Source organism: Sphaeramia orbicularis, chromosome 14 (genome assembly GCF_902148855.1).
Source record: "Sphaeramia orbicularis chromosome 14, fSphaOr1.1, whole genome shotgun sequence".
Classification (NCBI taxonomy): Eukaryota; Metazoa; Chordata; class Actinopteri; order Kurtiformes; family Apogonidae; genus Sphaeramia; species Sphaeramia orbicularis.
Window position 1 is genome coordinate 29162634 of NC_043970.1, and position 17015 is coordinate 29179648.

General features: G+C 38.6%; 1 protein-coding gene across 8 annotated transcripts in view; it reads left to right on the forward strand.

The window, feature by feature from the left end:
- The window catches only part of LOC115432839 (neurexin-2-like), a 166881-nt gene that overhangs the window by 26142 nt on the left and 123724 nt on the right, over nucleotides 1–17015 (forward strand). For all 8 annotated transcript variants that reach the window (XM_030153882.1, XM_030153879.1, XM_030153883.1 and 5 more), the window contains exons 2-3: nucleotides 4129–5268; nucleotides 9026–9046. In XM_030153882.1, coding sequence (XP_030009742.1) covers nucleotides 4566–5268; nucleotides 9026–9046 — 724 coding nt within the window. In that variant the 5' untranslated portion in view covers nucleotides 4129–4565. The remainder of the gene's footprint in view (nucleotides 1–4128; nucleotides 5269–9025; nucleotides 9047–17015) is intronic.

A 17015-nucleotide genomic window follows, 5' to 3' on the forward strand; every position in this document is an offset into this window, starting at 1 on the left:
TAACTGTTACAACTCCAGCCCCACCGCCTTTCCCCTTTGCCCTCCCCAGGAGAGCATGTTGACTTTTACTGTAGCAGCAGCGTTTTCCCACTTCTGCTGAATCTCCAAAGCAATGTATTTGCTGGTCTTGAACAGATACATAGATGCTGAAGATATTTCATCTGAGAGAAAATACTCAATTTTTCAGGGGTCACTCCCTGCAGTCCCATATATCCAGCTTTAAGTGCCGCATTTCCTTTAAGCCTCTGATTAAAAAAAATAAAAAATAATAAATGTGAAGGTGCATTGGCTTTGGCATCCCACTTTCCTACTTCAGCTCTTTAATCTTCCTCACCAATTACTGTTGTGAGCAAAAGTATTGAATACTGATTTATGTGACTCACTGTAATGTTTACAAATTGTCTGTTATCATATTTAAATGTACAGTAATTAAATTATGCTAATTAAAACACTAAGCAATGTTATTCCCCCTTCAGTTACAGAAAGGTTTTAATTTTGACTAACAACTCAGTGTTGTGTATTTCATTATATTTTTACTTTTTAATGGTTTTGCAATTGCATTCGTCCATCTGTCTGCACATGTAGCTCATAAACTACAGCACTATAGATCTCTAATATAATTATGGAGATACTTGGAGGGTACGTTTGTGACATTTTTGTGAATTTTTGGAAATGAAGGCAGTTAAAAATCAGATATATGCAACTATGGAATTATCCAGTGTGGTTGATATGGTCTAAGGGGGGGCAGGTCTTCAATTATATTACTTATCAGTTGTTGTGTTAAAGATTAGATAGTCCTGAACGATACAGGTTATATTCGTGCTTTGTGAATATGTCAGTGTGCTTTATGTTGTCCCATAAATATATATGTTTATGGGGAACAGTTCAAACATAAAAGGTAAATGGGGCCAGTTTTATTACGTTCAGCAACGTTAGCTCATACCGACAGGAAGTGGACTTGGCTTTAGATGTTTGTAGTGATGGATTCTTAATGAAAATATATATAAATAATGATGTTACTACTAGGGGTGTAACGGTGCACTTGTTTGTCGTGAACCATTTTGGTTCGGGGCCTTCGATACAATATGGAGGCGTCTTCATGTAGCGTATGTGAAGAATACAAACACTCACCCTAAGTTTTCACATGAACCTTGAAGCGGAACTCACACAGTATGAGCAGGGTGGCCGTAAGCAGAACCCATGTGCAGGGTTTCCCCTATATACAATCTGCAGTGGCGCCAATGCTGAATTCTCAGCGCCACTGCAAAAACACAAAACAACAAAAAAAACACTATTCTGAGGCTAGGGCTCCGATAAGGAGGGGTAAGCATGACAACAGAGTGTATAACAGAGGCACAGAAGCTGGGTTGGATGTTCGAAGCATGTTAAGTTTCACTTTCGGTTTTCAGTAGTTACGGTAGAAGCCCCCGCCCCATTCTACAGTCTACAGCGGGGGCTACTTGACATACAGAGCACACCCCTGTATAACCCCCCCCCCCCCCAATTCACTGTTCTCCTTCACTGTACCGAAAACATATTGAAAATGCATTGAATCGAAGACCCCTCTACCTAAAACGTACCAAACCGAATTTTTTCTGTACTGTTACACCCCTAGTCACTACTGGATACTATATAAATGCACTTTAAGCTCACAGCTCAAAGATAAATGAATTGTTAGCAGAACCTTATTGTCATCTGTGTACAGCATATTCTAGCATTCAGCGCATCACTTACTACCTGGCCCTGACAAATTGCAATTCATCCTGTGAGGAGCGTGTCAGTTGTTATGACCTTCCAGGATACAGCTATTCCCATGATAAACCTGTCTATCAGAAGGGTTTTCTCCCAGCCTGGAGCTTTCTGATACTTTGGGGAGAAACTTTGATTTATCTTCTGTGATGTACTCTTTCTTGTGACATCTAACTTTAGCGAACAAACCCAACTGTGGCAGCCCCTCATCAGCAGGGGACCCAAAGAGCCTGTAATTCCCTGAAGACTCAAACATATATTATATTCCTCTCTGTAGCAGAGATGAAATTGGGCCAAACATGCATGAAATACAGCTGCTTCTGGGTTAGAAATACAATTCAGTGAGGCAGGATTTAGTTTTTAAAAAGTGTGTATTTTTTGTATAAGAAAATAGAAGAATTTGTGGTTTATTGCAAACCCTGGAGCTTTAATATGACAAATGGTTTACTGTGGATGGACCTGACTGGATCGATACCTAGTATGTAAGCTGGATGTCTGTATCCCTTTCTCCCTGTGGAAACAAAGCAAGAATTTTCACAGTAGTTGGTTGTGTTGTGCATTTCAAATCACCTATGATGATCGTATGATGTATAGTGCGCTGTATCAGCTACTATTATAATGGTGTCCCACATTTTTTTTAACACACTGGATAGTAATTGCTGATGATGTTTTTGGTCACTCAGCTGTACTGCTCTTTTATGTGTTTTTAATAGGTGTTGGGCAGCGGTGGATGTATTTGGCACTGTATCAGGCTGTGGTTACACACACACAATAGTTGAATTTAATAGTTGGTTTTATTTTCATTGGGGGAATCGTTCATCTATAAAAAGGTGGAAAAACGCCAGCATTTTCCTTTGAATAAAAATATTGTCTCATAGAAAATGAGATGTTTTACCTGTGAGTGAGGTTGCCCAAATGTAATTTCACAATATGACTGGACATTAGTGTTTTGCAGCCTTTCTATATGGTGTGAATGAGCCATGGTAGGATTACATTTCAGCCAAATACATCTACATCACTTTCTTCTGTGGGACTGGAACCACAACATATCAATTTTTTGTTTTGTTTGTCATTTCCAACTCAGACCTTTTCCTTCTCATCACTCCCAGCCTCTGGCCTGCGTGTGTTGTTTTGCTGTGGCGTCTTAGCTTGAGCCCCAGGAGTGCAGAGGGCTTAAGGGGCTCAACATCACTGAATGTAGAGAGGCCACGGATTGCACCAAAACATCTGTGGGGGTGCTCATAAAACAGACTTTTTCTCACCAGCTTCTTGGGAGTCACAGGTTTCCACAAATTAATGAGACCCACTGTTTTCTTTTCTTCCTGAGACGAAAAAGAAACAGTGGAGAAGACATGAAGCGAGTCACTATGATTGAGATTCATTGTTTTTCACTTGTTTCTTGACAAAGACAAGGCAAAGTGGTGATCATACAGTAGACACAATTAGTGAAAAAAACATATCAGAAGCCTTTTTGGCAGTTCTGCTATCCTTCTTCACAGCCTAAATGATTCCATTTAGATTATTATCATAATACTCTCCACTTGTCATCTTTTTTTTTCTGTAACAAAAAAGAAAGACTAACAAACCTTATTAAAATTACAGAAAACAGGGTTCCTATACAGTATGAAAAGTATAGAATTAGAGTTTAACTATGGGATAAGAAAGATGAGTATGGAAGATATTTACACTTTCTTTTGTCAGTGAAGCATGTGTGAGATCGAGCTTCATGTCATCAAAAGGAAGTCCAGAAATATGACGTGAACTGGAGGCGCACTCCTACACGGAGACGCCTCTACACCTGGAACGCCGTCCAACTTCCTGTGTAGGAGTGTGGACCAAACAGCCACAATGGCAAGTTTTCCCATGGCCGGTTTGACAATCCCAGATATAAAACCTGTACCCAAATGGAAAAAAGAAACCTGGATGGAAACTGTGTGTGAAATCATTTAGCTTTTTCGACTTGCTGGAGGCACAAATGTAATTGTAACTGTTGAGTCTGGAAGTGTCTGAATCAGAAAATATGTAGGTACCCTGAATTAATATATTGCATGCAAAGGTGAGTGTGTAAAAATATAGAGGAACTGAAGGGAGATATATTATAGAATCAAGTAATTTATCACTTTAAACATTTGTTTAACAAATGCAGATGAATCTTGGCTTGATGTTGAAGCTCTAAACTACTGTAACCACAACAGAAAAGTAATCAAAACCTGGCTGAACATATATCATCTGTGTTTTCCTCCCCGTTCCTTTAATGATTCATCACATCTTTGCAGTTAATTTGCCTTGCTATTAGTAACAACATTCATAATCTTTTGTACAGTAGATTGGTAGTAGCCTTTCCAGCTATTCATTACACCCTTTTCTTTTATGTCGTAGGATGTTGGGAGGCTAAGAAGAATGGAGGCTGTACCTAGGCTGTGTGCCTAGCTAACCCATGGAGAACTAACAGGAACAGCACTGGATGGAGGCCAAGACATTGGATGGCGAAGACGAGGAAGCACACAGTATTGTGGATCAGTTGTGGTGTTTATTCTCTTTCTCAGCCGACTCAAAGTAGTTGCAAAATATTCTGCAATGTGCCTCATTAGTTCACTCTGGCATGCGTATGCTGTGGAGCGATGGCAAGAAGAATCAGGGTAGAGAGTCAAAGCTAAAGAAACTCATACATGTGGAATTTGACGTCGTATTCCTGCCAATTTTAGGGTGATAACAAAAAGTGTAAACATCAGATAACATTTCTTCACACAGCTGTGCCAGGAAAACATATATTAGAAATCACAGAGAAGGGAGAAGAGCTATAGACAGTTTGCATCATGGGTAGATGTAAAAGCAAAGCCTCCTGGTTGCTGTTGTTAGCTGGGTTGTTGTTAACGGGAATGGCTTTGAAATACGATGGGGGTCCTGGACAGTGGACTCGTTATGCCCAATGGGACGCAAAGGCGACAGGTGAGCTCAGCTTTATTCTGAAAACCAACATCAGCAAAGCCCTGGTGCTCTATCTGGATGATGGAGGGAACTGTGACTTCCTGGAGCTTCTAATTGCAGACGGGAGGCTTCAGCTGCGCTTCACCATCCATTGTGCTGAACCAGCATCCCTGCACACAGAGACCCGTATTAATGACCAGCGTTGGCACAGAGTCCTCCTCTCCCGTAATTACAGAGAGACCAGGCTGGTGGTGGATAATGAAGAGAAAGTGGCCGAGGTCAAGTCCAAGAGGAAAGAGATGGTGGTGGCCAGTGACCTCTACGTGGGGGGGATCTCACCAGATGTGCGCCTCTCTGCCCTGACGTCCAGCACAGTTAAATATGAGCCACCGTTCCAGGGCCTTATAGCCAACTTGAAACTGGGAGAGGCATTACCACTGCTGCTGGATGGCCAAGGTGTTCTCAGTGATTTGGAGTACATATGTGACATACACTCACCCTGCAACAACAAAGGCCAGTGCTCTGTGAGCCAAGGAGAGGTCCTGTGTGACTGTATCAATACCAACTACAGGGGAAGGTACTGCCACGAAGGTAAGACATGTTTTGAGCAATTTGCATGTTGTAAAGTTCTGATGTTCTCACTTGACTTGTTTCATTGTTTAAGTAGGGAACAGACTGATGGACCTTTATAGTGAAATTCAGTGATTTGCATATTCTTTAAAGCACATATGGCCCTCAGCCCAAAACCATGGGTCCATAAGCCCATGGGATGAATTGGAATGCAAAAATTACACTGACACACTAACAGTCAAAGGTGTCAAAATTGTTTTAGTTCAGGGGCCACATGCAGACCAATTTGATCTCCAGTGGGTCAGACCAGTAAAATACTGTCAAAGTAACCTATATATCATGATAAATCCAAAATTTTACTTTTGTTTTGTGTAAAAAAAAGTAAAATTTAATGAAAATATTTACATTTACAAACTATCTTTTCACAAAAAATGTGAATAACCTGAACAAATATGAACAACCTGAAATGTCTTAAGAGAAGTGGAATATTAACAATATGATGCCTTTTACTAGATGTTTTATGTCTTTGTAGCTCCACTGTGACCTGTAAGTTGTAATGCACATGTGTAAATGATAAACTAAGGTGTAATATTGTTAAAAATTTTACTTATTTTTCATGACACTTCAGGTTGCTCATATTATTCACATTTTTAGGGAAACTTTGTGGATCTAAACATTATCATAACGGAATTTACTTTTTTACTTTTTTCACTGTTAATATCTTACTCTTCTAGCCCATTTAAGATCATATTGGGCTGTGTGTGGCCCCTGAGCTAAAATGACTTTGACACCCCCGCTTTAAAGGTTCAGTATAAGATTTGTCTATGCTTGTGTCCTCAAGTGAAGTCTGTGTTGCCTTGGGAGCTGGTCATTTGTTGACATTAGCTGATTCTATTTCTAAGATAAAAATAGCTAGTATCGCACTTCACAACAGAAGAGCACAGAAGAGGAAATGGACTTGGGAACAAGCATAAAGATGTTTTTCCACATAGAAATTACTGTATTGTGGTTGTTATCATACATGTAATCACAAGACGGTCCTTAATAGCTTGGAGTTGGCTCAAGAAATAATAGTCTTCCAGCACAACACAGGCTTAATGCAAGTACACCACCATGCATGAATCTTTTCATATTGAACCTGTAATAGTTTTTTTTTTTGTTTACTGTTTTTTTTTTTTTTGGCAGATTTAAGATGAGGTTTAAAGGAATGGCATTTGTGATATGTGCTTATTTCCTTGCTAGTTTGAGTGAAAGACTTTTATGTCTGTACTGGAAATATGAAGCTATAATAGAACCAAAGACATGGAAACATTGGGGAAGTTTCTAACTTGTCTAAAAGTAACAGTTCACACCTGGCATTACCATGCATCTTGTATGATTTGAACACAAGTGGACAGCTCTCAGTATGTCATTTCACCCTTGGCATTAACATGCATCACTACATGCATCTCAGATTATCATCTATTTATGCAAATAAGCATGTATATTATGTCTGTTTGCTGAGACCAAATGTGCTATTGTTTTTTAAAATGGTGAGAGGCAGCGAATCATATCATGCGCCTAACCAGCCGTAAATGAAAGCAAGAAGAAGATATCAAAATAATACACAATGAGTCTATTGCGCAGTCAGTGTGGTCCAGGCAAACCAACTCAGCCAAGATGTTTGACACACTGGTAATAAATCTCTGTGGATTTTTTGTGAAACGCTTATGCAGAGGATGTTAGTTGTTCATTGTTGTGCAGAAAATGTTTGGGCACACATTTCTAAAAGAATGTAGGGTCATTTGCAGGCCAGACTACCTCTGAATATGTCCTTAATGGGCTTTGAGTGCACTGATTCACACCTATAACCTATCATTTTAACTGTCTGTTTAGTGGCATCTTAATGCTGCTGTGAACAGGGTGAACATCCTCCTAACAGCATCTATAAAACCCACTTATTTTATTAACACATAATGCCTCACCTTTCTAAATACAAAATGTTAAAAGGATCATTTACAGTATTACAGGGGGTTCAGCAATCAGGGACGAGTGAAGTCCTGGTGTCTTGGCTGGTTTTGCAGCAGTCTGTCTTTGGCGCTCTTAAACTTGCATTACCTTATAAAAGCTAAATCTACCTTACAAATATCTGATACTAAGCATATTAGGTACATGTCTATGCTGCACGGAAAAATCAATAAAGCACACTTAAAACTAATCCAGGTCAAAACATACTGTGGCAGTGCTTAAAGGCAGAAACTCAGGAGTGACAGGCAGAACAGCTCTTTCAGATGCCTCGTCTCATCTTTACAAGTGAAAGAGGATAAAGGATGAACGTCTTTTCCTTTGAATGTTCTTGTTTGTAACAGAGGCATTTCAGGCTAAATATTTGTTATGCTGCTTAATATACACAAACAGCAACAGAGCACATTTTAATAGCCCTGTTTGTTGTGCTAATATGCAAACAGAATATCATAAAACATAAAGCAATATGAAAAACTGTCACTATTAGACAGTCAGAGCCACAGTTGGTCATTAATGTAGTTTTTTTTTTTTTTTATCTTGGAGGCTCTGCAGTCATCTCCCACATCAGGAGTCAAACAGTCGGTAAGAAGGGACGTTATGGCTCCTGAGACAAATGGAGATACTTGGCAAGTGATTCTACAAACAGTAAACTCACAACCTGCAATCTATAAATTATGCTGGAGTATTGCAGCTTGGTACATTATATTAACCACCAAATTATTTATTTATGTTGATTGGTATGGGAACAAATATGAAGCATAAACCGATGCCACAGACCAAAGCATTTATAGTCTAAGCTAATTTGCAGTTATCGTCACTAGATGGGCCTTTAAAATACACATACATTAAAACACAAGAAGCAGGAGATCATCCATGTTCATAACCAAAGTCATTATTGTCGACTGCAGTATAAATAATGCCCTGTTGCAATATTTGTCACACTTACATACAGTCCACCATGTAGATAAATGTGGCTTTTTATTACATAGCATTTAATGCTCGATTCTGATTGGTCAATGACATCATTCGTCATTCTATGGTCAGTTTTTTTGCATAATAGACCAGTGTTATAAATAACAGACTGTTGCAATGAAAAGATCTGTGATCATCTGGAGTCTAGAGATCATTTTACAACAGTGAAACCCATTTTAAATCAATATTTTTTTTCATTAAATGATTAATTTCTCTAGGAAGCTGCCATGTAATAAACAGGATAATGTCCAGTAAACCAATCACTGTTGCAAAATAGATCTCTTTCGGGTGATTGCACATCACCCTGTCAAGTTTTTTTTTTTTTTTTGCAGTGATAAACTAGCTGTTATACATTATCCCTTGCTTCAGTCATATTTTTATATTTACTTATTTATATTTGTGTGTGTGGTTACCAATTAAACATGTCAAACTTGCATTGGACCGTGACTGCATCTGTGGCTGTACATCACAGATGGACTGAACACAAAATGCTGTAACTTTGTCAACCACAGAAATAACTGGCCTGGTATATTTATGTTAATGTAGCCAACAAAGCAACAGATCTTACAACAGCCCACTGTCTGCATAGGCTCTGGGTAAAACTTATGTGGATCAATGATTTTTCTTCCTCAAGGATTGATCATGTACATTAACTAGTTGGCCTTGAGCTACAGTCTATAAGAAATACTTGATATAAGTATTCCTTTGCTGTAAGCAGAAACAATATGGCGACATACTTATTGACTGGCTGATGTTTAACATCCTGTATTCAATATGTTTGTTTTTCTATGTCTTCCCACAGGTGTGCAGAAAGAAGTAGAAGGTAAGACAATGCATTATATAATGAGCATAATTTATTTTGATGCTGCTCCTGTTTGCAAAGGCTACTACCACAGCCTCACTATCTTAGAGTGTGGTCGGGTATTAGCAGGTTGTTATTGTCAGTTTGGACTGCAGTTCTGACATCCAACAAATTAAGCTGAAAGGAGATATACTATCTCTGGTCACCAGGTCACAAAGGAAAAAGCACTTAATGTGCTGAATGCTCTTTGTATATATAATCAGAGTGCTCAAGGTGATGAGAGAGGTCTGCAGAGAATGTGGGTGTTGCACAATATGGAAAGTATTCATATACTGCATCACAAACGCTACGTCTGTACAGAGCTTCTGTATTTTTCAGGGTTCTTCAGTACCATACTTTCAAAATCAATGCTACTGTTTACTGCTATGATTTCCAAAGCCTCAGATGCCATTGTGTCCAAAAATCAATGTTTAGATTGAGCCTAAATTTGGATTGTCTGGGATAAAATACCTGATAACTGAGGCTTTCACATTCATCTAATTGTCACATAATTAGCCGTCTCTACCCAGTAATCTTTGTTTAATTATTGCATTTAAAGTTACAGTGTTACGATTAATCTTCTTTTAGTAAGAAATAAACTGTTTGTTCCATTATTGGCAACATTTAAGTGGCCATAATTCCACAGGAATGGCTGCTAATGAGGTGTACATACTGAATGTAGAAATGAAGATTTGAAAATGAGGGGAGAGATTTGTGTAGTCGGCATCTGAGTAATACATCCATCTCCTCAGGAAGGACTGCTGGTTCTGGTGAAAGGGCAGCCAACAGGCTCAGGAGACCAGCATGAGATGCACTGAACTACTACACATTATAAATCACTGTAACTGTCTCAAAAAAATAAAAAATAAAATACCGACCTATGCACACCTGCTCTTTGGAATACTGCCTCTGATATTTCAGTATACCTACAAAGTACATGCACTAGTACCATGTTCATGCATAGTCTGGGCAAAAAAAATGAATAAATGTGAGGTTTTCACACCTCAGAAATATGTGTTACTAACCAACCAGCCAAATTTCAATGATTAAAAATGGTAAAGGATATAAAATTAAGCTTCCATCTCTTGAAAAAAGCAGAATTACTCTCCTGCTCTGAAACACTGGGGAGGAGATGAAACCATCCCAATCACAGGAGAGGTGCAGCCTTTCTCTCAAATGTCAAATACCACTAGAGTTTGAAAAATGGATTCTTTAAAATGGGAAAAAAGGATGCAATATCTAAATACCTACATTAAAAAAGATTAACTGTCAAGAGGAATAATACTAAACTGCTATGTGCAGAAATATTCCAGTGTAGTATCTATTGTGTCTTGTACCCAGAAGAGGAAAATGGACACTGTCTCTATGGTCCTTTATTGGACTTGTACAGCGATACATGTTTGAGTCACCAGAGCCAGAATTCAATTCAGTGTCATATAACAGACGTGTTAATAATACATAACACAGACCAAAACATATTTTGTCCCTTTACAACATAGTTTATTTGTGTATTGTCACTGATAAAACTAGCTGCCATTCTGTATTCATTAAAATTTTTTGACTTGATATACTTAGTAGGTGTAGTAACATGCAATTAAGAATTTTTTTTTTTTTTTTTTTTTTTTTACATTATGGTGTTAGTGGATGGCAAACATCATACTAAGCTATTGTATACAAGGTATAGCCAAAAGATTTACACTGAATAAACATGATGCTGTTCTTTATGTTACTGTTATCAATATGAAAAAACCTCTTTTTTGTGATAACACTGGTCTGCAGTGTTCTGGAAATGATCCACTTCGGAGATTAAATGTGTTAAATCTTACATACTTCTGATAAGATGAATTGGAAAACAAATGACATAAATGCTGTTTTGTTAATGTTTTCAAGATACTTTATGTTATTACTTATGTATGTGGGTTTATGCATAATTACATAACATCTATAAATCTTACACTAGAGGAAATCAGAAAAGCGAATGTATTCTAAAGTGTAGACAGTATTTGAAGTAAAAATGGTCGCTCAGAGACGAATGTTCCTTTTGAGTAAGTCCTAGTCTGATTAATTCATAGAATTTAACATTTTGACCCTATAGTGTGTCTTGAAAGCTGTAGCCAAGTAGCACCTTTCACTTAATTTTTCTTTATTAATGAACTAAATTTGATCAAATTTCTCTATTTTTGTTCTGGAAGTGTTTTTCTTGTAGATCAAGGTTAGTACAGAGGGTTAAGGGCAACTTTAGTCAGGAGTCGAATTCATCATCATAATTACCAGGAGATGTCATGTGAGAAAATGTATGAATTAAACTGTGAAAACCCACACTAACTAGAACTACTAATACTGAGTGATCACATTATCAAGCATTTGGCATTAGTTGGCACTACTGATCACGCATTGTACAGAAAATGTACAAATCTGGTAATTAACATTAACATACATCTGCAAACACTGGATTGGGGGTCAGTCTAAGTGGCTCAGTGAAAACAATCCTGAATACAAACATGATGAAATACAATGTCAAAATTCAGTATAATGGGTAAGAGTCATTTCTATGTTTTCAGCTATTATTTGAAAATTCTGTGCAATCGGATCTTATCTAACCAAGTTGTGTACAATACATTGACAGAGTAGTATCACTTTAGAATACATATTTAATGAGACTGGTATATTAGGAAAGGGTCGAAATAATTTTGGTAAATGTCTGATGCTGGTTTTGAATCAGAACATGGAGAAAACTGTGACCGTACAGTTATGCAGTTGTATGCGTCACTTTTAGTTCATCTTAGTTCTACAGTATGTCCATAACCACGCATTAATCATTCTTAATAACAGCAGAGATGGCATAGCTGTGCTCACAGCAAAGAGGCAGGCATTATTAAATGACATGCTGCAAAGAGAGCACATCAGAATGTTTATTGGATTAAAGCTTGACATGGAGACAATCCCCAGCAGAATGCATGAAAACAACAATGACAACGGCAAAATCGCACTCACCAGATGCCTTTTTTCCTGTCCTTCATATAACTTCCTGTGCTATTCAGCCGCAAGTCTGTTTGTCCTTAACATTGATGGAAATTCTTAGTTCTATGCATTAGCTAAATCATTTCCTTCCCCCAGAGATGGCAAAGATGGTAACCCATATGCTATATTTGGTCTTGGCTGTGGGTTTTAAGTGGTACGGGATTTATCTTTATTTGAATGCGGAATCGCTTTAAGGCAGTGGGAACCTTTGGCACAGCAGGTGAGGTATCCAAGTTGTTCATGTATGCAGCTCGTGAGCTCCCGTTGATCTGTGTGGACAAAGGCCATGGTGGGGCATGCTCTAATGCCAAAAGAGTGCAGTATCCTCTGATGTTTTGTGAGAAAAAAAACAGGTCTGTGAAAGAGAGATAAGGATAGCCACCGCACAAGGCAGATACAGTACAGAGAGAAATCTCTCAAACGTATAGCAAAACTTACACAAGTACACACATACCGACTGTGGACACATTGTCAGTTTTGTTTTTTCATCAGATTTTTGTTTCATGTGTCAGCGCAGAGTAATGACAAACTTAAGAAGTACATGGTTGACAAAGCATGTGTAAAAAGCTTTAAAAAAGGACACAGCTGTTCCTAGTGGGTTTGCATCTTTCAGCAGCAGTGACCTTGGTCTAATCCCTCATTACAACAGGCTTCATAATATTGTACTTTTCATGGAAAAACAAATTTGGCAAATCCTAATCCTCATGCAATGGGTCTTTCTTCTTAGGTACTCGGTAATTAATGTCACAATAATGACAGAAAGGTCCTTCAACATCTGTATTTGTTTGCTTCTTCAATCTATTTGTAATTAAACTTAGCAGTGTTTGTCGTGTTACAACTATGTGAAAAAGTGCAGATTAAGAAATAATCAAGATATACTTTACATGTGTTTAGAAGGATCAATGAAAATGTTTTTATTAACAAAACATTTTAATCTCATTTCATCATCGGGGATGAAATGAATAGTAAAAAAAAAACCTGGATTATTAGAAAAGAAAAGCTCATTTAAAAACTTAAGTGATGAAGGTGGTAAAAGCAAAGGGGCACTACAAAGTCAATGATGAGGAGGGTGTTTTGTGTTTGATTCAGTAATACTTTACAAAGGTGTTGAAATTAAAGGAATGTGTATTCAACAATCTCAATGTATTAAACACTCATTTATAGGTTATTGATACTAAGAGTCCCTTATGGAGCATCATGATTATATTTAATCGTAACCACATGGCAATTCAGACTATTTTTTTCTCAAAATATTTAAGGCAGCTCTGACTACACAAGCATTTGACAAAGCATCTGTTTTATTTATCAGTTAAAGCTGGAAGCCATCAAAAGAACCAGAAAGCTTTTTTTTTTCTTTTTTTTTCTTTTTTTTTTTTACATTGGTTGCTTTTTTACATAAAAATAGAACAATAGTAGATGTGATAGAGAGGGCTGTTTATTTTCACACAGGCTTTCCCTTCTAACGGGACACTACAGGTTTAGCCAATTATCTCTGCATTTCCACACAGAGCTTAGCCAAGTAGGATAAGCATATTTATTGGGTGGCTGCCCCTATACAAAGGTTGCACTAACACCACTCTTCATCCACTGCTGTCGGACCCCTTCAATGTCCACTACGTGGTCAGAGATAGCTTTCATGGCTGAGGCGCTTGGTGAGTGCTGCCTAGTCTGACCTGTTTTGGTGATGGAGGTCCGTTTTCTTCACCCTACTGCTTGACAAAAATCAGTGTGTGGGGCTGCAGCCTCTTTGAGTCAAAGCTCTTATCTTCATTTTTACAGACTTAACTGAGTGAAAAGTAAGACTCCCTACATGATGAAGCCCCTGCAGCTCTGTGCCTGCTTCTGCTAATTACAGTAGTCGGGTACCTCCACCTCCCCACATGGAAAAGAGACTGGAATACAGCAGAAGAGAGAAGCTTTAGAATATTTCAGGTTTATCTTCATACAATAATCGCGTGGTATATGTACTGTATATAGAGTTGTTGCTTTAATCAGTGCTATTTCAAGTGGAAATATGACCTCTTCATAAAATATGCATTATGTGCAATGGTCTGTTCAGAGTTTGCACTTTAAAAGCAAATATACAACTTAAGCAATACGAGCTGCTTCCAAAAAAAAAAAAAAAAAAAAAGTTATGGTGTCTTTAGCACAAATTCTTTTTTTGTAAAGGCAGCGATTCCCTGTTAAGATAAAGGGAATCACATTACATCTAGGTTTGTTGCTGTTGTAGTACTAGCACTAAGCCCAAACATGATAACCAGAAAAAAAAAGATGCTCCGCTCGAACAAATTTCCGACACATTATAGTGACTTTAATGTAGCTCTTCATGTTGATGGGGTTGCATTAAGCATGCTCAGGAAAAAAACAGCATGACTCATTCTGTAACTGTGAGGAGTTGTCAACTTATATAAAACGTAGGAGAATTTAGTGAACATAGACCTAAAAATATGACCTTTTCCTCCAAAAGGTCTACATTTGAAGTGAAGATATATATCTATAATGATGAATTTCATTTTTATTTAGTGTTAAACTCTTCATGTAGCATAAAGCTAAGCACCTTCTTTGACCTTTTACGCCTACATACATGATAACAGCCTCTGCACTGATTTCTGACTTGCAGAGGAGATGGAGTTAGCTGACGTCAACAAACACCAGGCTCCCAGCGCAATACAAAGTCCATCCCAGACTTCATCTTTGAACCCCAGCACATGCAAATGTTACATCTTGAACCTTTAAAAACCCCAATTCACAGTTGTCCTTATCTCCCAAGCCAACACACTGTGATGGAGTTTTGGATGGACCATCTTGTGATGTGGATTTGAATGTGAGCCATGATGTGACCTTTTGGGAGCTGGGATGCTGTGCACAGATTGCAGCTGAGGTCTTACCCAGATATTCCTCTTTGCCTCTCAGTCTGTGGTTGCTTGCTAACTGGCACTGCTGGGTGTGTCAGTGTTAATGATGAATGAACCTGCTGAGTGATGCACTGTTTTTTTACAGCAGGGGGAGAAGATAGCGACGCCTGAAGGAGATGAAGCTTGAGCTGTAGTCTGGTCAGATCGTAGCACCGCAGTTGACAGGAAAAAGGCAAAAAAAAAAAGCAAAAAACAACTTTTGGTGTGATGAGGGAAAGGAGAGACGGTATTGTTTATGCCTTGTGCATAAGTTGGCTTGTCATGTGACCACAATGGGGTTGCTCACAGCAGCTCTGTGTCTGTGAAGTGGACAGAGCTGTGGGTAAATTCTGTCTGAGCAGAGACTTTTCAGTGACATGCTGTGTCTAAAGCCTATGTTTTGGCAGACAGGGATCATCCCAGGGGTAATCTACAAGCAGAGCTGTAACATCTACTGTCTTGTTTAGAGGAATGTGTGGATTCGTGCTGCAGCCACCTGCCCTCTCATAAATAAAGCTATACCTAATGAGTGACCTGCCACAGGACAGGCTGTGAGTGACTAATTTGTTTTTATGAGAGTCTCAGAGTGCTGATGTACCGAGGAGGGCTGTTTTTGTTGGCTGACACTGTGTGGCTCATGTGCTCAGCAGAAGTGTTACTTTGTGTCAGCCCCATCTCCTTTTTGGAAAGAGGAGCGGGTGCGTTGTGCCATGTAATTTCTGGCTAACCTATTAAGATATTTATGTGTGTTTCCTCCTGTCTGAACTTAGTGCATTACACTGGAGGGAGGATGGGACTGGAAGTAGACTGGTCTCAGTATATCTGTAACTACTATATGAGTCATTGTAAGACTTCTAGATCAGTATACCATAAATTAGATACATGGTAGTTGTATGGAATCATGTTTGTGCTAAAACTCACAGTAAGGTGTAGCTGCTGTCTGTCTAGACGTGTAACATCATTAAATCTTTTATGTGTAGGCCTTTGCAGCTAGCATGTGTGTCCAGCACACACCACTGCATTGGTCCCACTCCCCCTCCCTCTACTTGTCAGAGTAGATGTGGCATCTTTGTCTTGGGTGACCTGCTTTGGGACGGTTTACAGTCATAGAGGCTTCAGCTCAGTGCAGCACTGAGTCACAGCGAACTTGTGAATTTTTTTTAAGGAAAGGTTAGGTCTCTCTCTCTCACTCTCTCTTTCTCTTTCTCTCTCTCTCTCTTGTTGTGCTCTACTTCAGAGGTCGGAGCAGGCAGACACAGCAGTACTAGTGTTAGCCAGGTTGGTCACTCTTAGCTGCACCGTTTGGTTAGAATGTATTATGCTGTAATAGCAATGTGCCCACAGACAAAAAGCTGGACTGTACAGTGTCTATGAAATGTGATAAAAATAACACAGAAGGTGTAATTAACAGTATATTTCCACTACTATTTTGAATCAAATCTAACATCAGAAGGCATTACAGTTGAAAATTCTGACCTGGAAATTGGAAAGTTCAAATGGAAGGCCTCATTAGTGCACATGATGGTTGTTGTCATGTTATAATGTGTACATTATAGGAGGGTGTACAGTCATCAGGTGCCACCCCCCTGAACCTGTTGACCTCCATTAGATGGATGAGCCCTCTATGAAATGGTGTGGTAAGAAGTGGTGTTTCTGCTGCCCTTTTAGAAATGCTATATACTATATATGCATAAGCTTGAATAGGTTCATCTTCAATGGCTGAGTACTTATATGCAAATGCAAGTGCATGGAAAAGTGGAGATAATGAGTGGCTAAGCCTATCGCCATGTTAGAGATTATAGTGATCTTCCAACTAGCATTACCATGTCTAACGTCCAACTTTTCGGAAGAGTCTGCAACATAGAGCAGATTGTAAGCATATCTGGTACATCTCAAACGCTGTCTACATCAAGTAAACATACAGTATGTGTTCCATTTGGAAAAAAGCATCTGTGTGAGCAACTACCTGTAAGAGTTGCACCGATCAAGATGTTTTTTTTCTTACCTTGCCTTCCCTTTCCTCCCTTGAGATGTTT